This window comes from Octodon degus, unplaced genomic scaffold, assembly GCF_000260255.1.
Source record: "Octodon degus isolate 3935 unplaced genomic scaffold, OctDeg1.0 scaffold00014, whole genome shotgun sequence".
In the NCBI taxonomy this organism is placed as follows: Eukaryota; Metazoa; Chordata; class Mammalia; order Rodentia; family Octodontidae; genus Octodon; species Octodon degus.
In genome coordinates, this window is record NW_004524590.1 from 1,639,269 (window position 1) to 1,664,265 (window position 24,997).

At 42.6% G+C, this 24,997-nt stretch overlaps 1 protein-coding gene across 4 annotated transcripts in view; it reads left to right on the forward strand.

Annotated features, from left to right (window-relative positions):
• Sap130 (Sin3A associated protein 130) overlaps window positions 1-24,997 on the forward strand; it is a 74,769-nt gene that overhangs the window by 11,185 nt on the left and 38,587 nt on the right. For 3 of the 4 annotated variants that reach the window (XM_023709728.1, XM_023709730.1, XM_023709729.1), the window contains exons 3-13: window positions 735-970; window positions 1,602-1,760; window positions 3,149-3,260; window positions 4,942-5,066; window positions 7,490-7,614; window positions 15,421-15,468; window positions 16,097-16,244; window positions 16,383-16,473; window positions 16,799-16,903; window positions 20,060-20,201; window positions 24,467-24,588. In XM_023709728.1, coding sequence (XP_023565496.1) covers window positions 735-970; window positions 1,602-1,760; window positions 3,149-3,260; window positions 4,942-5,066; window positions 7,490-7,614; window positions 15,421-15,468; window positions 16,097-16,244; window positions 16,383-16,473; window positions 16,799-16,903; window positions 20,060-20,201; window positions 24,467-24,588 — 1,413 coding nt within the window. The remainder of the gene's footprint in view (window positions 1-734; window positions 971-1,601; window positions 1,761-3,148; window positions 3,261-4,941; window positions 5,067-7,489; window positions 7,615-15,420; window positions 15,469-16,096; window positions 16,245-16,382; window positions 16,474-16,798; window positions 16,904-20,059; window positions 20,202-24,466; window positions 24,589-24,997) is intronic. The other variant, XM_023709731.1, reaches the window with a different exon arrangement.

Genomic DNA, 24,997 nt, shown 5'->3' on the forward strand with positions numbered 1-24,997 from the left:
GGGGCTGGCTGGCATGTGGTGCTGGGGGATCGAACCGCGGTCCTTGATGCTTTGCTAAGCTTGTTCTAAGTAGGTGCTTTAGACCACTGAGCCATCTCTCCAGCCCCTAGCACCATTCTTTAAACAAGAAGTATACAGTAAAAATTATTTCTCTTGTCTCTGTCCCTCAGGCTTGGAAAATTACGTGTTCCTAGAGTTAGTAGATCTACTAAGTATAACCTTTTAATGTTAGGTTTATTTAAAAAATTGTTTTTTAAATGAAATTGTCTAATGCCCCATAATCCACTTTAAAGTCTTTGAGCTTACTTTATTTTTATTTTATTTTATTTTATTTATTTTTTTTGTTTGTTTTGGTGGAACCGGGGATTGAACTCAGGCCCTTGCGCTTGCCAGGCAAGCACTTATTCTACTGAGCCATCTCCCTGGCCCAAGAGTTCAGAACGATTTTTTTTTGGGGCGGGCTCAGGATGCCTTAAGGGCAGGTCTGGTAAGGCGTGAGGATCTGGGAATCGAACCGTAGAATCCTGAGCCTGGCTGCTTTGCCCATGAGCTAATGGGCAGGCCCCCTGAGCTTATTTTAAATGGCCATCGGGCTCTTTGTTCATAGGGTGGGAAGGCTACAATATCCAGAATAAATCCTGTAGGTGCCACTCTCACCTGTGCAGTGTGTCAACTTAGTGGGGAACTGAGATGTATCTCTGGGATGTATCTCCTCACCCTGCTGTCCTTGCTAGTCAATGATGAATCCGGTCGAGAGCCTGAAGTCAGTGCCAGGGAGCACATGGGTTCCAGCAGCTCCCTCCAGGCCCGGGAGGAGAAGCAAGAGCCTGTTGTGGTAAGGCCCTACCCACAAGTGCAGATGTTGTCCACGCATCATGCCGTCGCATCAGCCACCCCTGTCGCGGTGACAGCCCCACCAGCACACCTGACGCCAGCAGTGCCACTTTCATTTTCGGAGGGACTTATGAAGGTAATGGAGAGGTTTCAGGTTTTACAGTGAACCCTAGCAAGAGACATGATTTTTACAAATTCATAGGCTGTATCTTAGCCTCGTACTTCATCTTTTCTTTTTGGTCTGTCAGTTTAGTTCTTTTTTAACTCAGAGCTTTGCTCTTCTGCAGTACCTAGACTTATACTGATGGTGAGTTGACATCATAGACTCTGTTAGCCATTTTGACGTTGGTGTTACTCAGCTTATGGGTACACTAATGTGGAATAACACTTCTTGTTTTAGCTGAAATGTGGGGGTATCTGGACATACCTCCTGTGTATTACCCTTGGATTATTTTTCAGTTACTGGGAGTTTTATTTACTTCTGCACATACTTGGGAGGAAGCATTGTGTAGAAGAAAGCATGGGCTTTTGGCCATACAGTTCTGGGCTTTAATCCCAGTTCTATTTCTAACTGTCTCCGTGGCTCTGAGAAGTCACTTAGCCTTGGTTTGTACATTTCCTCCTCTGTAAACTGAAAATGTTAGTGCTTCAGTGGAAAAACTATGATGCTGACAAATATACCATACTTTGTATACTTTTTAACTCTAAAACAAAATGGGTTATTAGAATAAGCTATTGATATGTGTTATGTGGTTTTCTGTTCACAGCCGCCCCCGAAGCCCACTATGCCTAGCCGTCCCATTGCTCCTGCTCCACCTTCTACCTTGTCACTTCCACCCAAGGTTCCAGGACAGGTTACTGTTACCATGGAGAGTAGCATCCCTCAAGCTTCAGCCATTCCTGTGGCAACGATCAGTGGACAACAGGTATTTTTCCTAATTTGCTGACTTTCAAAGTAAATTGTTGATCATTATATTTTGAATGCATACATCAAGCAATGTCCTAAACTAAAAATTACACATACATGGATATCTGCAAGGACAATGTAGCAAGTTTGAGAAAGATACTTTGGAGAAGCAGCCACATAAGCATCTACTGTATGGTGGGCATTACCCTCAGTATGGGGTACAAATTGAGTTATGTCAGTCTGTGTCTGTGAGGAGTCAGAGTCCATTTTGTCCTTGGTTGTATGAAAATAACTCTGAGGGGGTGGGATGGCCTCCTAGCACTAGCGTTGGGCAGTGCTCCTCTGTTTTCTTGGAGGACTGCAGATATGCGCCTCTTCAGATGCTGATATGTTCCCTAAAACACCCCTATAGTTGTAAATTTATTTTCTTTTTGAGACAGGGTCTCACTGTGCAATTCAGGTTGGCATTGAGCTTTGTAGGCCAGGCTGATCTCGAATTCGCAGTGATCCTTCTGCCTCAGCCTTCTGAGTGCTGGAGTTACAGGTTTTTACCACCATATCCAGCTAAATATTTATTTTGAAGTCTCCTTTTTCTTTTTTTAACTTTACAATTCTGTTTGTTCAAGTGTATTTGTCTTTTAAATGCTGTAAATCACCTATGGAAAAAAAATTAATTTCAACTCTTATTATCAAGAAAAATCAGTGTGCAGGGACTGGGGAGATAGCTCAGTGGTCTAAGTGCCTGCCTGGCAAGCACATGGACCCAGGTTTGATCCCTGCTACTGCATGCCATGCCGACCATGGAACCCTGTGCCATGCCGGTCACCAAAACCAGGCTTGGTGGCACACATCTGTGATCCCAGCACTGGGGCAGCTGAGATAGAAGGATCACTGCAAGTCTGAGCTGTGTAGTGAGACCCTGTACCAAATAAATAAAAGATTAAGAAAAATCAGTGTCCTAAAAATCCCAGATTTTGTTCTTTATGTCATATCACTGAGTACTCCTGGAAATCCAGGACTCTACCCGAGAAGCGGTGATGACAGAGGTTTGGGACATTCAACGAGTGAGCTGAAGAACCAACCCATAAGGGTGTACTTGTATTCAGAATTCTTCAACAGCATAAAAAACGATGCATCATAGATGTATGAAGGAACTAGGGAAAAACAGGGAAGAGAAAACGAGTGTGAAGGGCTAATATTGGAGATCAAAGCTTCTGAAAGTAGAGTCAAATATATCTTCCTAGAATCTAGTATTTAGCTAGGCCTGAAGCATTTCAAGGCTCCTCACACTGACTTGTGATATACCTGAAGTGTATAAAACAGGAACGCTAAATGTCCTCAGCTGTTTCCCTTGGGAGATCCTACTAAGAGGAGATGTAAAGGTGACTTTGTATCTGTTTCTTCCAGGGCCATCCCAGTAACTTGCATCATATCATGACCACAAATGTACAGATGTCCATTATCCGCAGCAATGCTCCTGGACCCCCTCTTCACATTGGAGCTTCTCATTTACCTCGAGGTAGAGATGCTATGCTTTGCTGGGTGCAGTGGTGTGTGCGCCTGTAATCCGAGCACGTGGGGATTGCCACAGGTTCTAGGCCAGCCTGCGCTCCATAGAAAAACTTTAAAAAAACAAACAAACAAAAAATTTCATGTTTTATTCATACTCTACAATGGCACATCTGTGCTTAGTAAAAGATGTAACATAGAGTGTATTGAAGGTCAGCTTATTAAAGTTGCAAGACAGTAGAAGTAAATGCAGTACGTGTTTTTAATACGATCTAATATGTGCTTCTCAGATTGCATTAACTGGCATATGTGAAAACTTAAAGTCAAATTCTTAGTGTGTTGAAACTGTCCTACCAATTTGATTTGAAACTGTCTCATTGCTATTTGTTTATCAGTAAAATTATGGAAAAAAAAATTCTTAGTGTGTTCTAAAAACATTGTTCTTCAGAGGAACTCCTCAAGGCTATCATATTCTAAACATGAACTTTGGTTTTAATAAATAAGTCAGAAATACTAATTGTATTTCTCTCTCTCTCTCTCTCTCTCTCTCTCTCTCTCTCTCTCTCTGTGTGTGTGTGTGTGTGTGTGTGTGTGTGTGCTGGGAATGAACCCAGGGCCTTGCATGTAGTCAGCAAGTGCTCTACCTCTGATTTATACCCCAGCCTAGTACTGAACTTTTTTAATAAATTTTATTTATTTATTTATTTATGTGTGTGTGTGTGTGTGTGTGTGTGTGTGTGGCCAGCTCAGCCCACCAGGGGGCAGGACTAGCTGGCATGTGGTGCTGGGGGATGGAACTGCAGTCCCTGTGCTTTGCTAAGCTTGTTCTAAGTAGGTGCTTTAGACCACTGAGCCATCTCTCCAGCCCTCTGAACTTTTTTTAGATTTACTGATAATACTAAGTTTTTTAAAAATATACATAGCAGTAAAAGTATTTATATAGCAATAATTTATAATTGAGTTCTTACAAGTTGTAATAAATGAGTTTTGACAAACAATTGTTACCTTCTCTTGAGTGTGAAACAGTTGATTGTTGGCAGAATCAATTTAGCAAATACAAAATCAGATTCGTTCAGTTATAGCCTAGCTCCATGGTGCCCAACTTGTAGTTCGCAAGCCCTTCGGGGAGTCTGTGGCACCGGCTATTTTCATGAAGATACTAAGACGCCCCTTTCTTTTTCTCAACGTTGACATCTGCTGTAGAGCAATAAAGCCAGCGTCAGGTGAGGCCAAGTGTCACTGCTGGTGTTTAAAGTGCTGGACCCTCGGCATCCCGGCAGCAACACCACACTGCTCTTTATTGTGCTTGTTACTTGCAATAAAAAATAAAGAAGTAAAGCAAAGCAATAGCTAGTTTAATTTAAGAATGTTCTTGAAGAAACAATATGAAACATTAATCTTATTAAATAAATCCCAAGTCTTCAGTATGCATGTTCTTAATTTTTTTTCCTTTTCCTGAACTCCTGAAGCCAAGTGAGATCACACTGTCTCAGCTCCCTGAATAGATACACCACCATGCCCAGCCTTTTCTTACTTTCCTTTGTGAAATAGTGGGAGTATAAGTAGCACACTTCAGCAGAATGCCAACACACTATCTGAGTTTTAGAAATCATTATTTCCCTGGGGAATATAAGTGCATCTATTTAAAGTATGACTCTGTAAGCCATGCTAACAAAACCAATTTTTTTCAGGTGCAGCTGCTGCTGCTGTGATGTCCAGTTCTAAAGTAACCACAGTCCTGAGGCCGACCTCACAGTTGCCAAATGCTGCCACAGCACAACCAGCAGTACAGCACATCATTCACCAACCAATCCAGGCATGTCAGGCTGTGGGTACTCAGCAAGTGTTGTGTCCCTGGTGGCGGTGATTCACTCTCCAGGGCAGACCTCAGTGACCTGACTTAAGGAAATTTGGACAGATATATAGTGGGCCATGGGCCGTGGAAATGTAGGTGATAGGAAATAAGGGAAGGGTTTTTGTTAAGATGGGAGTGGTAATGAGGAATCAGAGAGGTGGAGGGGAAATAATAGCTAGAAAGCGAGTAGTGGGTATAGATAGTATATAGTGAAGTTTGATTAGAATCAGGAGGGAGCCAGGTATGGTGGTGCACATGTATAATCCCAGCACTTGGGAGGAGGCAGATTTTAATTTGGAGAGGGGTACATGAAGTCCTAAAAATTTTATATATGTTCTTATGTAGATACACATGCTTTTCCAGGAGGATAGTGTGTACCTTTCACCTTTTTTTCCACTAATGAAATCTGTAGCGTCAGTGCTGCTAAGGCATACAGTGTAGGAGTAGTATATCTGTCAATTCAGGCCACTAACGTATGGAGTATAAATTTGATTTTCTAGACAGTAGAAAGCAACTGCAATTTTTTAAAACTAGTATTTTTTTTAAAAAACCTGAAAGATTATCAAGCTGAATTACATAAGGAAATGAAAATCCAAATGCCTTTGGGGATCAGTCATACAACATGGAACAGCGATGTTTAAGATACTAAGGAGACGTCCTGATTGGCTTTCAGATTAAAGCAAAAGGTCTTCGAACTCAGAACCTCATATACACTGCTCAGCTACCTCTAAAAAGTATTATTTATTTATTTATTTGGTACAGGGTCTCCCTGTGAAGCTCAGACTTGTAATGATCCTCCTGTTTCAGCCTCCCCAGCACTGGGATTACAAGCGTGCACCACCACACAGGGTTTCAGGGGTCTGTTCCACACAGGGCGGGCACGGCGTGTGGTACTGGGGATCAAACTGGGTCCTTGCGCTTGCCTAAGCAGGCGCTTAGACTGCCAAGCTATCTCCCTGGCACGCAATGTGCTTTTGTAAGCTGTTCATTTTAACGTAAAGAAGTTGAGACTATAAATAAATGAGAAATGAGTTTAAAAAAAAAAAATCTTGGGTGGCCAACAAAACATAGTTGGTGGGTAGTTAGGCCTCCAGGAATCCACACAGAATATCTGATTGGTTGGATAAGGGTGAGCGCCAAGATGCAGAGCTAACTGGTGAGGAGGCGGAGCAGTAGCAGCAGTGTGAGACAAGAGCTGCGCAGGAGAAGAGCAGGAGGTCCTGGGTGAAAGAAGCGTAACGAGTAGAGAGTTTGCTCTGCACAGCCGTGTATGTACCAAGGCCTAAAAAGAGGGCCGAATCAAGATCTTCAGATTCAGGGCGGACAAGCAAGGAAAGCCCTGTCTGGAGCCTGTTTGTCAGATACACAAAGATGTAGTGGTAAGGACTAGGGTTATATATCCACGTGAAAAGATGGAGAAAGCATCTCGAGCAAACCCCTGTTCCTTTTTTCCTTTGCACATTGTCTCAGTTACTTTTCATTCATTGCTGGGACAAAATACACCCAAAATTAAGGAAGGAAAGGTTTATTTCACTCACAGTTTGTGGAGGTTTCCGTCCATACTTGTCTTGCTCCAAGGCAAACGGCAGCAGTTCATGGCGGCAGAAAACAATGAAGAGCAGAGGAGCAGCAGCTGCGATGTCTTTCAAGCCTTTCTCCCTTGTATGCGGACTGCGAAGACCAGTGCTCCTCCAAGGAAGTGGCAGGGGCTGTGAAGATCAGAGCTCCTCTGAAGTGGTGGCTGTGAAGATCAAGATCCTCCGAGGAAGTGGCGCCCGGAAGCCTTCCTCAACCCCTTTGTATACCCTTTGTGTGCTGAGTCACTCTAGGGTGGAACCCTACACCCCAGAGCGTGGAATCACCAAGCTGATCCGGCGAAGCTTCCAGACATCTCAAGTTGACGCAGTGTAGCAACCACCACAGTGTACTGTGACTCCAGTCAGCACAGGGTAGTGTTGTCCTTTTGCATGCTAGATTGGCCTTAGAGCCAAAGTTCTACCCAGAAGCGAACAGCTCTGCCCAGAGGCTATGAGAGCATAAAATACCTACACCAGAACCCATGGCAGACAAAGGGAACACCAAGTCTAAAGGGTTAAATTCCAGTTTTCAGTAAGAATGGGATTATTTTGACCTCAGTCTTGTTTGTTTGGAAAGGAAAAGGGTCTCTAATACTGTGCAGCCAAATTAGGGTTTTTGATAATTCCAACTTTTAGTCTTAAAAAATTATGTCTAAAGAAGCCTAGTCAGAATGGTGAGACTTTATTTTCATTATGAGACAAACATACTGAATTTGGAGGTCCAAGTTTCAAATTGTACTTTCAGTGTCTTGCTTATTGCATTTTAGTTTTCCTTTTGTTTTATTGAACTTTCTGTCCTGTTGGTAGTCTCGTCCACCTGTGACCACCTCCAATACCATCTCACCTGCTGTGGTAGCAACGGTCTCAGCCACCAGAGCTCAGTCCCCAGTCATCACTACGACAGCAGCACATGCTACTGATTCAGCTCTGAGGTAAGTGGGGGTGTGGACATAGAGCCAACTCCCTCCTCCCTTTGTTAGTACTTGCCTCCCCCATTGACTCATTTTTTAAGTACTTTTTATTCTCTGTACATGGAATAAAGCAGTCAGCATGCAGAGAAAGTCCTACCCTCAGATTTTATTTTTAAGAGCTGTACATATAGTAAATACATAGTTCTTAGGGCTGGCAAAATAGCTCAGCAGACTGAGCACCTGCTTAGGCAAGCACAGGGACCAGGGTTCGGTACCCAGTACCACATGCCGCGCTGGCCCTAGGCACGCTGAGCATAGGCATGGTGGCACATGCCTGTAATCCTAGCCCTGGGGAGGCCGAAAAGAGGATCACTGCGAGTCCAAGCTGCGTAGTGAGACCCTGTACCAAACACTTAAATTTAAAAATGATTTAAAAAAAAGAGCCTTGGAGAGAAGTAGGATGAGAAGATAGTGCAGTTTAAAGATGTGCAGAGCCCTGTGTAGACCGAATCTGGTTAATGCAGGTTAATTGCACAGGCTTTTTGTTAGCAATACTGCAATTCTGATTTTGGGGAAAGCGAGTGCCTGCCTCAGCCTCCCAAGTGCTGGGATTGCAGGTGTATGCCACCACACCCACCTTAGCTTGGTTTATTTTTTTAACTCCTAAAAAAACCTTCATCTTTCTTAATTGCCCCAGTCTTTATCTTTAAATTTAGCAACATTAGCTGTGGATAGCTCCTTCAGTGGCAAAGCCCCTCTCTTCCTGGCTCTCACCACGCAGCGCCCTCTGTGGTTCTGTATCTGTGCAGTCCCTGATTTGATGCGTGTCCTTAGCCTCACAAGTGTGCTTTCCACTTGGAAAGTTACACTTCGCTGAGCTTGACTCCTGAAATCAAATCTGGAAGTTCTCTGTCCATTGGCTCCTACATTACCAGGATATATTTTGTAGTGACTTCCTTCACCTTGACATGCAGCTTGTTTTGAAATGTGTTATGCTTTTGATGTGTAGCGTAAAACTGTAGGAAAAGTTTCCTTGAACTCTAGTTGTTTGTTTGTTTGTTTGTTTGTTTAGTTTTTTGTATTTTATCTCATATTATTGGGAGATACCTAATTTTAATATGTTAAATCTTTTGCATGACTTCCTTACTAATCCTTTTCACTGTTTTCTCTTTAGATTCTCTCCTTCCATTTGGCCTTTTCCGCACTCCTATTTTACTCTTCACGTTGCCTTCATTCCTGAAATTGATAAATAATCGTCTATTATTTTTCTTGTGCCTGCTCATTTATCTTTTCCCTTACTTCCAGTATGTTTTCTTTGTATTTTGATTTCATAGAAGCAGTATATTTATCAACCTGATGAGACTCTTCAAGTGTGTTTCCCTAGTTCCTTTCCTCCTTTTTACTTGTATTTTCTTTAAATAGATCTTCTCTTGGTTCCTTTATAAGTTCTCATCTCTGGGGCTGGGGAGATGGCTCAGTGGATTAAGCACTTCCCTGGCAAGCGCAAGGGCCTGAGTTCAATCCCTGGTTCTGCAAAAAAAAAAAAGTTCTCATCTTTGATTGGACTTTGTGTAATCTGAGATTATGGGTATAATAGCCTGGGTTATATACTGGACTAGAAGCTGCTTGCTGAATAACTCCATGTGCCGTGTTTGGAATTTTCAGAGGCACTACTGCTCCAAAGCCCCTGTGGATAGCTCCTTCAGTGGCAAAGCCCCTCTCTTCCTGGCTCTCACCACGCAGCGCCCTCTGTGGTTCTGTATCTGTGCAGTCCCTGATTTGATGCGTGTCCTTAGCCTCACAAGTGTGCTTTCCACCTGGAAAGTTACACTTCGCTGAGCTTGACTCCTGAAATCAAATCTGGAAGTTCTCTGTCCATTGGCTCCTACGAGGCTATGTAGTTACTACTTCCTTTGCTGTTTCTGCTACTTCTTCTATGAGTTGATGTCTCAGTTACTCTTCTCTCTCTGCTGGGTCAAAATACCAAACACAGTGCCAACTGAAGGAAGAAAAGGTTTATTTAGCTCACAGTGGAGATTTCAGTTCATACTCAGCTGGCTCCAAGGCAGAGTAGCACATGGCGGAGGGCAGCCCGTGGTGGCAGCAAAGAGCAAGAGTGAGAGCAAATAGGAGTAGCAGCACCGCCAGCGGCTAGAGAGCAAGTCTGTCTTCTTTAAGTTGCGTTCAGGAGATCCGCCCCGGGCTGGGTGTAGCACTCACACCCATAATCCCAATGGATCATGAGTTAATCACAAACCCTAAAAGCCCACCCCATGACTTACATGAGGCTTTGGGGAGACACCTAGACACAAACCATAGCAGTTGAGATTTCACATGTCTTACTAGTTTTGCCCAAGGAGACTAGTTTTTAGTTTTCATTGGTACTGTTTTAGGGGAGGAGGAGAAAATACCAAACTAGTAGTCTCTGCCTGCAGCCCTCTTACTCTATCTGAAGAAGTCAGGCAAGGACAGAACTGAACACCAGAAAATAAGCATAAGATCAGTGACTGAAAATCAGCTTCTTATTTTCTGTAGATGTCAAATTACTAAATTTGGTCTCTATCTTTAGAGTTGCTTTTCAGGTTACTAAAATAAAGAGAGGGACCGGGGAGATGGCTCAGTGGAATAAGCGCTTCCCTGGCAAGGGCAAGGGCCTCTGAGGTTAATCCCCAGCTCCACTAAAAACAAAACAAAACAAAAAAACAAAGAGAGTCAGGCATGATAGTGTATGCCTGAGGTGCCAGGACTCTGGAAGTCTGAGGTAGGAGGATTACATATTTGAGTCCAACCTGAATGAATAACCAAGTTAAGTGAGACCTTGTCTCCAAATAAAGAGGTAAAAAGGGGGCCAGAGATTAGTTCATTGTGAAGGCTCTGGATTCAATGTGGGGCAAAGGCAGGAAGAAGATAGGGCAGAGAATATAGTAAAAAAACAGATTTGAGAACTCTTTGTATTGAAGCAACTTAATCTGTGGCTTTGTTTTCTGGTAGAAGAAGCTACTGCCGTGGTGCCATGGATATTACAAAGTTCCTTTCTTTTTCTCCATTTGCCCAAATTTTGGCTGACTTTCCAAGGGGGCAGTGTTGGGATTAAACACAGGGCTTCATATATATTTTATTTCAGGACAGGGCTAAATTGGTCTGGCAGGCCTCAGACTATTGTCCTTTCGCCTGGCTTCCCAAGTAGGTGGGCGTACAGATATGCTCCGCTGTGCCCAATGGGAAGCCCTACTTTTGTCATGGTGTGTGTTTTGTACTGTCTTATTTTCCCTGCTTCTCTAATCTTGAAATCAGCCATTTCTCCAAGACCTATTCTCTTCTGGTGGAGAAGAGTACTTCGAGCCCCTTATCTCGGTGCTAGGGTGCTTGTTGCTTCTAGGCTGATGTCCTTGCCATCCTAAAGAGGGCAGGCGAGGACAGAGCTGACCTTGCTTTCTGGCAGGAGAGGCTCCTGCCATGGTCTGTGCCTATTACAGTCCCGTTCTTCTACTCACATTTGCCCTAATTTTGACTCTTAAGAACCCCAGCTTTTTTTGTGATTTCTAGTTTTAGTCTTATACTTCTTCTCATATTCTTAGGTTTTATATTTGTGCTTTTCCTGCATATTAGTTTTTCATTTCAAGGACAAAATGCCTAATGTGCACAACTTGAGAGAAAAAAATGTGTGTTGGGCCACAGTTTCAGAGGCTCCAGTTCATGGTCAGCTAGCTGCAAGGAAAAGGTGTCACGACAAAGGGCGTGGCAGGGAAAAGGCACGAAGAGCCAGAGAGGGGGCCCGGGGCCAGAAGCAGCCCCGAAGTGACGGCCTCTGCCCGATCCGAGTAAGCTAGGCAACCCTGAAAGCCTTAGTTCCTTTCAGGGATTAGTACAGCTACCTGATTGGTTTCATCTTTTCTTTTCTTTTTTTTTTTTTTTTTTTTTTGTATTTTTAGTACAAGGTCTACAAGATTTACAGGGGCTCACTGTGTAGATCCCACTCGTAGTGATCCTCCTGTTTTCAGCCTCCCAAGCACTGGGATTACAGGCGCGCCACCATTCCCAGTCTCAATCTTACCTTCTCAAGGTGTTCCAGGGGCAGGGCCGGCAGGGCAGGCCAGGGCGGGAATGGAACCCTGGCTGCCGAGTCCTGCTAAGCAGGTACCTTAGTCCACTGAGCTGTCTGGCTGGCCCCTGACTGGTTTCATCTTATGCTGTACAAAAAAATCCAGAGTAACAATGAAAAGTTCTCCTTGGTTGTAAATTAGCCCCTTCCTTCCTACAGATTGATGAATGAACTGACCTCACAGTTTTCTAGAGTAGGTCCCACTAACCAGAGTGAGAATGTGTTCAAAGATCACTTAAAGCCATTCTTTCCCATCAGAGATATGTAATATTTTCATTTTTATAATTCATATTCTAAAACACGAAAGCATGAAAAGTTATACAGTAAGGAAAATCACTCCTTTGTCCTACAGGTGTGTGTCCTGGGTTCTTTTCCTTTTTTTTTTTTCTTTTCCTTTTATATGTAATGTAACCTACTACTGACTTTTGGGTATTTTCTACTTTATTACAATTTAATATATAGTTCGGGTTGTTTGTGTAAATTTGTTTTGTCATTTTTTCTGTTGATGGGTAGTTGGGGGATTTTTTGGTCTTGTTTTCTTTTTTTTTAAATTTTAATAAATTTATTTATTTATTACATTTATTTAGTGTGTGTGTGTGTGTGTGTGTGTGTGTGTGGCCAGCTCAGCCCACCAGGGGGCGGGGCTGGCTGGCATGTAGTGCTGGGGGATCGAACCGCGGTCCCTGTGCTTTGCTAAGCTTGTTCCAAGTAGGTGCTTTAGACCACTGAGCCATCTCTCCAGCTCCCTCTTGTTTTCTTTTGAGTTTTTGAGGAGAGGTGGTCTTATGAGATAGGCTTTTGCTATGTAGTTTAGACTGGTCTTGAACTGTGTGCTCAGGTTGGCCTCAAATTCGCAATGATCCTCCTGCCTTTGCCTTGCTAGTGAGAGGATTACAGTCATACACTACCACACCTGGCTCTAAATTTGCCTTTCAAAAAGTCAAAGTCACCTTAAAAGATGGACTCTGGCATCTCCTGCGTTACCGTCTGCCTTTGGTAGTTACCTGCTTATTCTCTAGTTTATCCTCCTCAGTTATTTTTTGCGAACTATGCATACACTCAGACACGTGACATCTCCTTGATACTGTTCCTTTCTTGAGGAAGACATACCATATCTTCTGGTTCTTACCTTGGATTCCTCTCCTAACAGTAGACTCCAGAGGAGACTCCGTATCAGTGCATAGAGCTTTCCTCTGTTGCTTTGGCTGCGTTAAACCCCAGCCTGTCAGTGTGTTCTGACGGATCTTTGGGAATACGCTGTTACAGGTTTGCAGTGGTGCACGCCATGCATTGTTAAGCACTGAGGGTGTGTTCTGAGAAATGCTTATGGGTTGTTCCATCTTTGTGCGAACATCCTACAGTGTGCTTGCAGCAGGCTATGTGATGACTTCTTGATACAACCAACATACGCAGTATACGCAGCATGAAATGACGTTCTGTTTCACGGTGCACTTCTCAGTAGGAGGACACTCAAAAGTAATGGTGAAGTGCATAGTGTAGTAAATATGTAGACCAGTAACACTGGCTAATTATTATCAAATACTACGTACTGTACATAGTTGTTGACTCAGTTAGTCTCTGTCATGGCTGGGACAAAATACCGGACACACCCAAAATGAAGGAAGGAAAGGTTTATTTAGCTCACAGTTAGTGGAGGGTTCAGTCCATACTTTGCTGGCTCCAAGGCAGAGTGACACGTGGCAGAGAACAACCGTTCATGGCAGCTGGGAAACAGCCAGGAGTGAAGGGAGGGGCAGCAGCTAGCTAGCCTCTTTCCCCTCCTTACATTCTAATGCAGATTATCTGTCTGGAGGAGTGTAATATTCACACCCATAATCCCAACATTGGGTCATGAACTAATCACAGACTCTTGAAGCCGCCCCAATGACTGCATGTGGTTTTGGGGGGACACCTAGATACAAAACATAACAGTTGTATAGGCTGTACTGTTATAAAACTGATCGTACTCGAGGCCCACACCTTAGACAAGTGCTCTACCGCTGGCCCCCAGCCCCTTTCCTAGTCTATATCATGTACCAAACTATAGAAGCATGAAAAGGTATATAGTGATTTCTTTTCTCCTGTATTCTTCATCTCTCAAGTTCCTATTAATTTTCTCTTCCTTGTTTTTTTTTTTCTAATTATAATTTCCATTTTATTTTTTCCCCAGAGGGCAGATTTTCTTCAGTCCTTCAGACCTTTCCTCTGACCTTCACCTTCACAGCCAGGCATGGTAGCACATACTGATAGTCCCGGCACTCCAGAGGCTGAGGCAGGAGGATTACAAGTTTGAGACTAGTCTGGGAAATTTAGCAGGCTCCTGTCTCAAGGGGATTAGGATATAGCATAGTGCAAAAAAAGTCTTGGATTTAATCCCCAGCACTCTCCCTCAAGACCTCACTTCCTTCCATGGTTCATGGTTGAGGAACACCCCCAGCAGGTTGAAGCAGTGGGAGGATCATCTTTTGGGTTTCACAAGATTAGTTCCTATCCTGCTGTGAAGGGCACAACTCACACAATAATGTTGTTTCAGTACAGCTTAGGGAACATACGCGTTGGGGACCAAGGAGATAGCTCAGTGACCTAAGTGCCTGCCTGGCAAGTGTGAGGTCCTGAGTTCGATTCCCAGTACCCCCCCCCAAAAAAAAAAGAAAAAAAAAAACAAACATAGGCATATTACACTTGGGGGATAAAAAAAAGCCTGGCAACTGTGGCTTTTACTGTATGTCAGTTTACTGCCATGCGTGTTGGACAAGTGCTCTACCCCTCAGCATCCAATGGTTTTGTCCCTTGGCAACCATCTGTGCATTTCTGCATGCAGAAAATGGGTGGCCCATGCTCAGGCCTTGTTGACATAGTCTTTGTGAGACCCCCAGAGAGCCCTTTGCTTTTCTAAGGGAACTTGTTCCTGGCTTTGGGGTATCCTCTCAGTGTTTCTTCATACAAATATAGTCAGATTCCAGTGCAGTTTTTATTTGTATCCTTTTTACCCAAAAGAATATTTAATTCACGAATCCCTTTTTTCTTTGGGGTGTGGGTGTGTGTGTGTGTGTGTGTGTGTTTATAAAAAACTTAGGAGCCGCTGAGATAGCTCAGCAGACTAAGCATCTGCTTAGGCAAGCACAGGGACAAGGGTTTTGGCACCACATGCCACACCAGCTCCACTCCTGGGCGCGGTGAGCCAGCGACTGGTTCCCGGCATGGTATTGTACAACTATAATCCCAGTGCTGCAGAGGCTGAAAACAGGATTACTACGAGTTTGAGCTGCATAAGGAGACCCTGCACAAAATACAAAATAAATCAATAAATAAAAACTTAAAGGTTTTTCATTTCAGGTCCTAGGGTTCCATCATTCTTTTAGTAGCAGTGTAGCAACATGTTATACAAATGGATGTAAAGTGCTCTCTATCTACTTTTGTGTTTGGTACCGAGGATCGAGTTCAGGACCTTGTGCTTGCCAGGCAGGCGCTTCTGCCGCTGAGCCATCTCCCTGGCCCTCTGTCTGATTTCATAAATAATAGCACAGTGAGCACTGTCACATCTCTCACTGCACATGTGTGCAAGTGTGTCTGTAGGTAGACTGTAGAACTGATAGAGAGCATGTGCAGGTATAAGCATTGTTGCCTTAGGGTGTCAACGCCTTCATACAGGTTTTGTAACCAATTAACACTCCCTCTACATTTAATGTGTCTCAGCAAAATTTGAATTGTATTTCTCTTTTTAGAAATGAGAATGAGCTGGGCACTGTGGTATGCTCCTGCAGTTTTAGCAGGTAATTTGGGAAGCTTAGGTAAGAGGACCCCTTGAGCCTAGGAGTTGGAGACCATGTTAGGGGCATAGTGAGATTGTCTCTGGGTCTCTGTCTCTATCGCTCTCCTTACTCTCCCCCGCCCCCCGCCTTGCTTTCCCTGTCTTCCTCCCTCTGTCTCAGCTTTACTGGGAATTGAATTCAGGGCTTTCATAGTGAGCTACATCTCTAGCTGTTAAAACTTTTTGTTTGTTTTCGTTGTTTGGTGGTTTTTTGAGACAGGGTCTCCCTATGTAGTGGAGGCTGACCTTCTACTCATTTACATATTCCAGGCTAGCTTTGAACTCATGAATTCATAGCAGTCTTCTAGCCTCACCCCTTCAAGTGCTGGGATTACAGGAGTTAGCCACCACATCAGGCTACATATTGATAATTTCTACAGTAAGAATGATGGCAGTTTTAGGAGCAAAGCCCAATGGGCTACTTACTTCATTGGTGTGACTAAAGCCAAGTATCAGTTTAACTGTGAGTCTTACAGACCAATGGAAAATACAATTTCTATGACTGTTCTAGCATAAGACAGTAAACAGCCTTGCCTGCCTACACTAGTCTGTTGACAAGCTAAGTCACATAGTATCTTTGTGCCTTTCAGTCGGCCCACTTTGTCTATCCAGCATCCACCATCTGCAGCAATTAGCATCCAGCGTCCTGCCCAGTCTCGGGATGTCACGACGAGGATCACACTACCATCTCACCCTGCGTTAGGGACACCAAAACAGCAGCTTCATACGATGGCTCAGGTAAGCCAGAGTCGCTGGGATGAAGCCCGAACTGCACAGTGTACTAAAGATGGCAGTGTGAAGGCTGGGATTGCTCTTAGACTAGAGGAAGTGGGAAGTGTTCTGGTTTATAACTGTGTTGTGGGGTTCTCCCTGCAGAAAACCATCTTCAGTACTGGTACACCAGTTGCTGCAGCAACGGTAGCACCTATTCTGGCAACCAACACCCTTCCTTCAGCAACCACAGCTGGTAAGTGACGAACTAATTCATCATTTCTTACCTTTGGAGAAAAATAACAGGCTAGAAAAATTCTCTTACCTTTTTTTTAAGAGCTTTTCCAATACTTCAGAATCAGTAAGCTGAGTGTGGTGGCACACACCTGTAATTTCAATAGTCAGGAGGCTGAAGCAGGAAGATAGCAAGTTTGAAGCCAGCCTGGGGTAGCTACATAGTGAGTTCAGGGCCAGCCTGAACTAGTAGCAAGACCCTGTCCCCACCCACCAACCCACCCCCCAAAATCTGTAATATGTGCAGAGCCCATTATTAAAGAATTTCCTTTTCTCCCTCATTTCAGGATCTGTGTCACACACGCAAGCTCCCACGAGTACAATTGTTACCATGACAATGCCCTCCCATTCATCCCACGCGACTGCTGTGACCACCTCCAACATCCCAGTTGGTAAGTGCTGTGTGACCTTCGCACAGAAACCTCTCAGGAATTTTTCAGCCTCCGGACCTGCCCTCATGTTGGTAGATAGTACTGGTTGTTTTTTAATTGCTTATTTTCAAAACAGCACTGAATTTGACTTACAATATTTGTTACACAGATTTGACATTGACATTGGAAGAGAAAGAGAGAACAGTCTCAGGGCCCAAAGTAAATCTTAGCTCTGGTTTTGACTTCCTTCTTCTCATACTGTTCCTCTTCTGTGTGTGCCTGGTTTAGCAATATGAACTTTCCTGGTAGATAAAATCAGGGAGAATGTCTGGAATGAGGAGAGTGTGTGCTGTGTTCAGGAGAAGCAGGGTGGCGCGCTTGGAGAGCACCAGCCTTAGAGGTGGTCGCTGTGCTTTCCTTCTGCGTGTTGCCCAGAGGAGCCTTGTGACTGTCCTGTCATTTCTTTCGGCTCTTTTAGTCCACTTTTAAGTGTAGATATCTTGGCTCTTCTAAGTAGGTCTCACTGTGTGGCCAGGCTAGCGCTGTACTCATTAGGTAGCCCCCGCGGTCCTTGAACTTGAAGTCTTCGTGCCTCACCCTTCCCAGGATGAGGTGATTACAGGCATGCACCACCACGCCTGGCTACGTGCGTTCTTCAAGTAGTGAATCTTTCGGGGTTTTGCAGTTGAACATTAGTCCTCAATTGGCTGTGACTGGTAAACTTTTTCTAGAAAGCCAGACTGTAAACATTTTAGGTCTGTCACAACTGCTCCACCCTGCTTTTTGTTTAGTGGTAGCAGCCGTTGACTGTGCATAAACGAGTGTGCCTGTTTTCCAATCAGACTTTACTCATGGACAGAGAAAATTAGCTGTCGTATCATTTTCACAGTTCGTAAAACACTCGAGATTTTTTCCCTTTAACCATTTCAAAGTGTAAACCCATTCCTAGTGCACAGGCCAACAGATGATGGATTACCATCAGCTTTATAGGAGCTGATGCCTTGCTTCTGCCACATCCAAGCAAAGTCTGAGGCCGAGAGGCAGAAACAGCTCTCATGGACTCAGGCCACGCGCCTTTAGTGTCTTTTTCCCTGACTTGATTCTGTAATGACGAGTACGCTATCTTACTCTTCTCTGCTCCCAAAGACATGAGGTAGCTGCCCTATTTTTAACAATGTGGTTTTAGAAGTAAGGCTTTTTTTTTTTTTGGCAGAACTGGGGATTGAACTCAGGCCCTTACACTTGCCAGGGAAGCGCTTACTCCACTGAGCCATCTCCCCACCCCACCCTACCCCACCCCCTTTTTTTTTACACACACAAACAAACCAAACTGTCAGAAGTTTGATGACCTGACCTACATGCATAGCTTACAAGTCCCTTCCTTCTTGTACACGTAAGAAAGTTATGACTTCCCAGCCCCCTCATGATCCTTAAGGACACTTTTCTGGAATAGTGGTCCAAGCAGAGAGTCTCCATCTAGGTAAGCAGAGCCACACTCTAGCCTATGTGCTTAACCCCACGAAAGGACTTCAGAGAGAACCTGCTGGCGGCCTCCTCGCTGTGACTGGACAGTGGATTGGCCAAACTTGTCTCTTACTCTTAAAATTCATTTTTATGAAAGCAAGTTTGTTATATGTGAATATGTGTTGCCTTAGCCTTCGTGCACTTTTGTTGGAAAAGACTTGATTGTTTGGAATTGTCATTCAGACCGTTCTCTGGCTTTACCCAGTACTGTCACTAGTTGTCCTCAGTGCCATAACAGGTAGTCAGGAACATTATTTGGGAATCTGCAACTACCAAGCAACTCACCCCAGTAAAGAGAATGCTGTGCCTGAGGGTGGTGGTTGATTCCCTCTGACCACCTCCATGGCAGAGAATTGTTTTAAAGAGGTGTTATTAGTGTTGCTGTCTTCCTAACAGATCACCCTGAAAGTAAGCCCTCATCTTCAGTCCCAAGAGACAGAAAGTGTTCACTCCTAGATTTCAGTAGGTGATGCTCTTCCTAGTTTTTTTTTTTTTTTTTTTCTTCTTCTTATGAGCAGAATGTATTTATTGAGGAAAAGAAAGCTCCTATCTAAGAGGGGAACAGGAGGGGGACCTGAGCGGGTTGTTCCCTGCTCTTCCTAGTTTTGGTGTTTGCACAGTAATCCAAATATTTCATCATATTGGGATTCCTTGCAAAACGTCCTTATGTCGAGAAAGAAACCCAATATAACCCAGAGCATTGATGTTCAAATTAATGTAATATGGGATATTTTAAAATCAGCTCAATGACTTTTCCTAATGGCGGGGACTGGGGGCGCTGACTCTGGTGTAGAATGTAAAGTCTGCCGTTTTTCCATCTAAAAATTTGTTGATTTTTTATATTTTAGAGCTTACTCCCATTTGTCCACTCTGTTCACTTTGGCATGGTAGCCCACCCTCATGCTGTAGATGCGCATCTTTTCCTACATTTACTTGACCAAAAACTCACTCTGCAGTGCCTGTTTCTACTCCTACCGTTAAAAAAACTTTGCTACCTTCTTTAAAAAAAGTTTACTCCCCCACCTTTTTTCTTTTTCTTTGTCTTTTTGAGACAGAGTATTTCTATGCATTTCAGGTTGGCTTTGAACTCCCTTTCTAGCCCAGGCTGGTCTTAAACTCAAAACGATTCTCCTGCCTCAGCCTCCTGAGTGCTGGGATCACAGGTGTGCACCACCACGCCCGGCTAGTTTACTCCCTTTTAAAACAGGGGGCCTTTCAAGATGCTAGATTGAGAAAAAAGGGTCTAGTGCTGATATTTTATAATAATTATTACCCAAGTTTTAACAAATAATAATATGAATATATTCAGTGGATTATTGGACTGAAATAACTAAGTTGAATCTTTTGTACTCATCTTTCAGTTATTTTGATTAAAGCTAAAAATCTGAGCATGTAACTTGTTTGCATTTGTGAAATTGCTGTTAGAAGCGAGGCATGGTGGTGCATCCTGTAACCTCAGCACTTGGGAGGCTGAGGCAGGAAGGTCAAATTAGCAACCAGCCTGGGCTACCAAGTGAGCTCAAAGCCAGACTGAACTCCATAGTGAGACTCTGTCTCAGAAAAAAGAAAAAAAAGATTGCTGTTAGCCGGAAATATTTTGGCATCCCAGTAAAGACATGTGCTTGCTAATTGTGTGGGCTTGAATGTTGGTAGCTAAGGTGGTGCCTCAGCAGATCACACACACGTCTCCAAGGATCCAGCCTGAGTACCCTGCAGAGAGGAGCAGCCTGATTCCCATCTCAGGACACCGGGCCTCTCCAAACCCCGTGGCCATGGAGACCCGGAGTGACAGCAGGTAGGAGTCAGCGCGCCCAGTCGCCGGCACCAGTGTGTTATTAATTAGTTGGGCTTTTCAGGAAAACAAAACGTCCTACAACTGTGATATGTGGTTATTTATATTTTTTAATTTTCACCCTGAAAATGACTTACTACATAATTTCTATTTTAGTGTTAGGGAAGTGTGGGGCTTGGGGGGACTTGTTTTGTTTTTGATTTACTTATTTATTTTTACATTTCTTTGTCTAAATATTTATTAACATAATTCTGTTTATGTATTAAGAATATTATAAATTTAGCCCCACTCAAGGATTATTTTTAATCAGATTTTATTGGTACATTGTAGGTGTACATAATGATCACATTCATTATAGAGAATCTGCCCTTGTACATGATATAACTTCTTTTTTATATTTTTTCATGTTTATTTTTTATACCTTTGTTTTGTCCCTATTCCTCTCCCTTACCCCCTCCTCCCCATCCCGTATACAAAAGGTTTATTTCCATGTTTTTCCTTCTGTTCTCACTTTACTTTGCCCTTTCCTTTCCTCCTGCTCTCTCTCTTGTTCCCACGCCCCTTTTGAACATTGGGAAATATGTCTTACTGCTCAGCCATTCTCATTTTGATGGGTGTTCTCCTGATCCGTTTTGTACCGGTTTTCGTGAGCAATTTGAAGTCAGGGTTGAAGCATCTTGCTGTGCGTACCTCCGATTGTGTTGCCTCAGAGCCAGGCATTGTCTTCCTTGAGAACAGGTACAGGTAGCTGAAATAATTCTTTCTTTACCTTCCATTCTAATCTATTCAGAGCCTCACACTTGCCAGGCAGGCACCATGCCACTGAGCTATATCCGTGGCCCCCGTTTTTTAAGTGTATATTTAGGTCAAGCTGGGTATGGCGGTACATGCTTATAATCCCAGGACTCTGGGAGGGTGAAACAGACAAATTGTAAGTTCTAGCACAGCCTAGGCAATTTAGCAAGACCCTGCCTCAGAACAACAAGGCCAGGTTCAGTCCCAGGATCTTTTTTTCAAAAGTTACATATATAACAGTTGTTTGGTAAAATATTCTTCTTTGGTTTTGTCGCTTTTTTAATGGTTAGGTTTAGGTTATACATTTTGGAAAGATTATCACTTACATGATCTCACCGTTTCTATATCAGAGTTAGTATTATCCGTTTGCCCCATTATTGGTTATATTAATTACTTATGAAGATGATCTCTGCCTGTGTTTCTTCTGTAGAGGCATATTTTCCTCCTTATAAGCAAATAATTCACATAGAACTACCTTGAGGCTGTGAAAATCTTGTTTTTCTTTTTTTTTTAATATATTTATTTTTTTATTGGGAAATAAATATGAATGAGACAGTTTCACAGCTAATTAACAGGACAGTTTTGATAGTACACTGTACATTGTTATCTTCTTAGTGGTTATCCATAGTATAAGAAGCAGACAGGATATTCTGTCTAAACACTGTTAGTACACCTCTTTCTTCTCTTTGAGTTAAACGAAAGTAGCTGTAAATTTATCCTATTTTGTATATATAAATACAAAATGATCTTTCCTTTGTATCGTTTTTTTTTTTTTTTTTTTTTTTTTTGTCCTGTCAGAGGTGAATTGTTTTTCAATAAACTCAGTTTTGAGTATTAATGATTCTTAGCTGAATTTATTAATATAGTTGTAAAGTGGTGAATTTTTAAAATTATTTTTTCCTCTTTCTCTTTTTTTTTTTTTCTCCTTGAGACAGGGTCTCACTATATAGTTCAGGTTGGCCTTGAACTTCCCTCAAATTAGCCATATTCCTCTTGCTCAGTCTCCCAAGAGCTGGGATTACAGGTGTGCACTAGCATGCTCAACTGTTTCTTATTTTCTTTTTCTTTCTTTCTTTTTTTTCTTTTTAATGAATTTAGGACAGGGTCTACAGGGTCTTAACTACCTAGATCAGACTCCTAGTGATCTTCCTGTTTTCAGCCTCCCGATCCCTGGGATTACAGGTGTGCACCACCACGCCCAGTCTTAATCTTGTCTCAGCAGGCGCCAGGGACAGGGCCGCCAGCGCAGCATTGCAGGGATCGAACCCCAGCAGCTGCGCTCTGCCAAAGCAGGCACTTTAGTCCGCTGAGCTATCTGGCTAGTCCTATTTCTTATTTTCTACCACACAATAGTTCAGGTCTTACTTAGTAATGCAATCTGCTGTTTTCCTAAGATTGTTTCTTCATTATTTAGAAGCCAACATCTAGGCATTAGGTCTTTTACTTTGGATTGTTACTGTTCTTGGCCTTTTAGCAGTCAAAGGTAGGAAGTAGGTGAGGCTTTTCAAACACTGATATACATGCTGGTAGTTCTAGTTCCACCTCAATCCTTCCCCCATTCCATATTTGTATCCTCTTGCTCCTCCTCCTTTTCCTTTCCCTCCTCCTCTTCCTCCTCCTCCTCCTCCTCCCCCTCTTCCTCCTCCTCCTCCTCTTCCTCCTCTGGCAAGAATGCTGTACATTGTATATAAAGGTGTGTCAGAATTTGATGATTTTTAAACACTCCTAGTTGATTACTATTGTATATAGGAATGTTCATAGATTTTGTATTGATTTTGGATCCATCTACCTTTCTGAACACTACCTCTAAAAGTTCATATATTATTTTAGATTTTTTATGTAGACATTTATCTATAAATAAGGATAGTTTTTTGTATGTGGGAAAGACAGTCTTTTCATTTTCATTTTAATTTTTGTTTTTAATCTTTTCTTTATTTATTTGGTACAGAGTCTCAATACACAGCTCAGACTCCTGGTGATCCTCCTGTCTCAGCCTCCCCAGCGCTGGGATTACAGGTGTGCGCCACCGTGGCCGGCACAGCATGTGGTACCAGGGATCGAAGCCAGGTCCTTGTGCTTGCCAGGCAGGCACTTAGACTGCCGGGCTGTCTCCCCAACCCCTCATTTTCTTTTTTTATAACCTTGTTTTTCCCCCTTTGTAATATTGGCAATACAGTGTTAATAGAGCTGAGGTAGTGGGCCTTTTTATCCTATTCCTGACTTGAATGGAAGTTATTCTGAAATTTTATTACAAATTTTATTAGACACTCTTTTGGTTTAAGTAATAAGATTTCTTCCTGTTCTGTTTTCTTGGCATTTATGTCATGAATAATACAAATGCTGTCACACATTTTATATATCTTTTGTAGCATTTCAAGTGATTATTGTATTTGGATTTTTTCAAATAGATAAAATAATAGAAATTCTGATCATGAATCAATCCTGTCTTCCCATGATAGACATTATTTGATCATTATGCATTTAATTTTATAAGAGATGTAGTTAAGTTATTTAGGAATTTTTGTATCATGATACGGGACTAGATCCTGTTTTACATTTTCATTTTTCCAACAATGAAAAATTAAGCAGGGGGTATTCCCAGTGATGGGATTTAATTATTCTGTCTTGTATTCCTAGATTCAGATAAGGCTTAGATGTGTACTTTACTGCCTTTGTCCACTTTTCATGTCAAGACTATATAAAGCTCAAAAAATAAGTCAGATCTCATTTCTTTTTGTGGTCTCTGAGTTAGTTTTTATGAGATTGGGATTATCTCTTATTTGTGTTTGATAAAATTTGCCAGTAAAAACATTCTTCCAAGTGGGATTGAGCAGGAAATACTTTTTTTTTAGAATAAGAAAAAATTTTTTAAATCTTTTTTTAATTATAAGACTAGGGAAATTATTGGAGACCAGGAATGAGACAGAAAGGATCTGGAATACATTGCTTAAATACCTTTTTTTGTTTTGTTTTGTTTTGTCTTTTTGAGACAAGAGCTTGCTCTGTAGCTCAGGCTGGGCTTGAGCTCACTTCGTAGTCCAGGATGGTCTTGAACTGAGTAATACTCCTGCCTCAGCTTCCTGAGTGCTGGGAGTTGCTGAATTTTTGTTTTGTTTTGGAGTTTTTGTTTTTGTTTTGTTTTGGTACTGGGAATCGAACTCACAACCTCCCCAGCCCCTGCTGAAATATTCTTGATTATTGGATTTGGGAGAGTCACTTTTGCTCGTTGCTAGTCTCAAAAATCAATAAAATATGTAGCTGTGTTGCTACATTTCTTGACATCGGTATTTTTAGTAACTTATTTTTTACATGCTTGTACTCTAGGTGTATGTTCCTTGATCTAAGAAGTTGGACCACAATTTGGGAGAAGCTGGTATGCTAGTTATAAAGGGACAGGTCTAGGTGACAGGATCATTTGAAGATGAAGAAAAAAATAACCTCTTTGTTTCATATGTTATGTGCTCTATCCCTAGACCATCCGTTCCTGTTCAGTTTCAGTACTTTTTGCCAACTTACCCACCCTCTGCATACCCCCTGGCCGCACACACCTACACCCCAATTACCAGTTCTGTGTCCACTATTCGACAGTACCCAGGTATGAGCCCAATTTTAAGATGACTTTACATTTTCATTTGTTTCCAGTAATGAAAAATAAGTCAGGAGTTACAGTATGGGATTTACTTATTCCGCCTTTTATTTCCAAATTCAGATAAGGCTTAAGTGTGAAGCTTTGAGGTCTTTAATTCCATCTTTGTGATCTGTGTAAAGGTTGTTACTTATTCATATTTGCATATTTTATCCCGCCTTCAGGATAGTCATGTTCCACATTCTCCGCCCCCAGGCACACTGAGCCAGTCACCGAGACCAGGCGTGGTAGCGCGCGCCTGTAATCCCAGCACTGGGGAGGCTGAAAACAGGATCACTATGAGTCCGAGCTGCATAGTGAGACCCTGTACCAAATACATTAAATAAAATGCTTTAAAGATTTGCTATAAGATAATCAT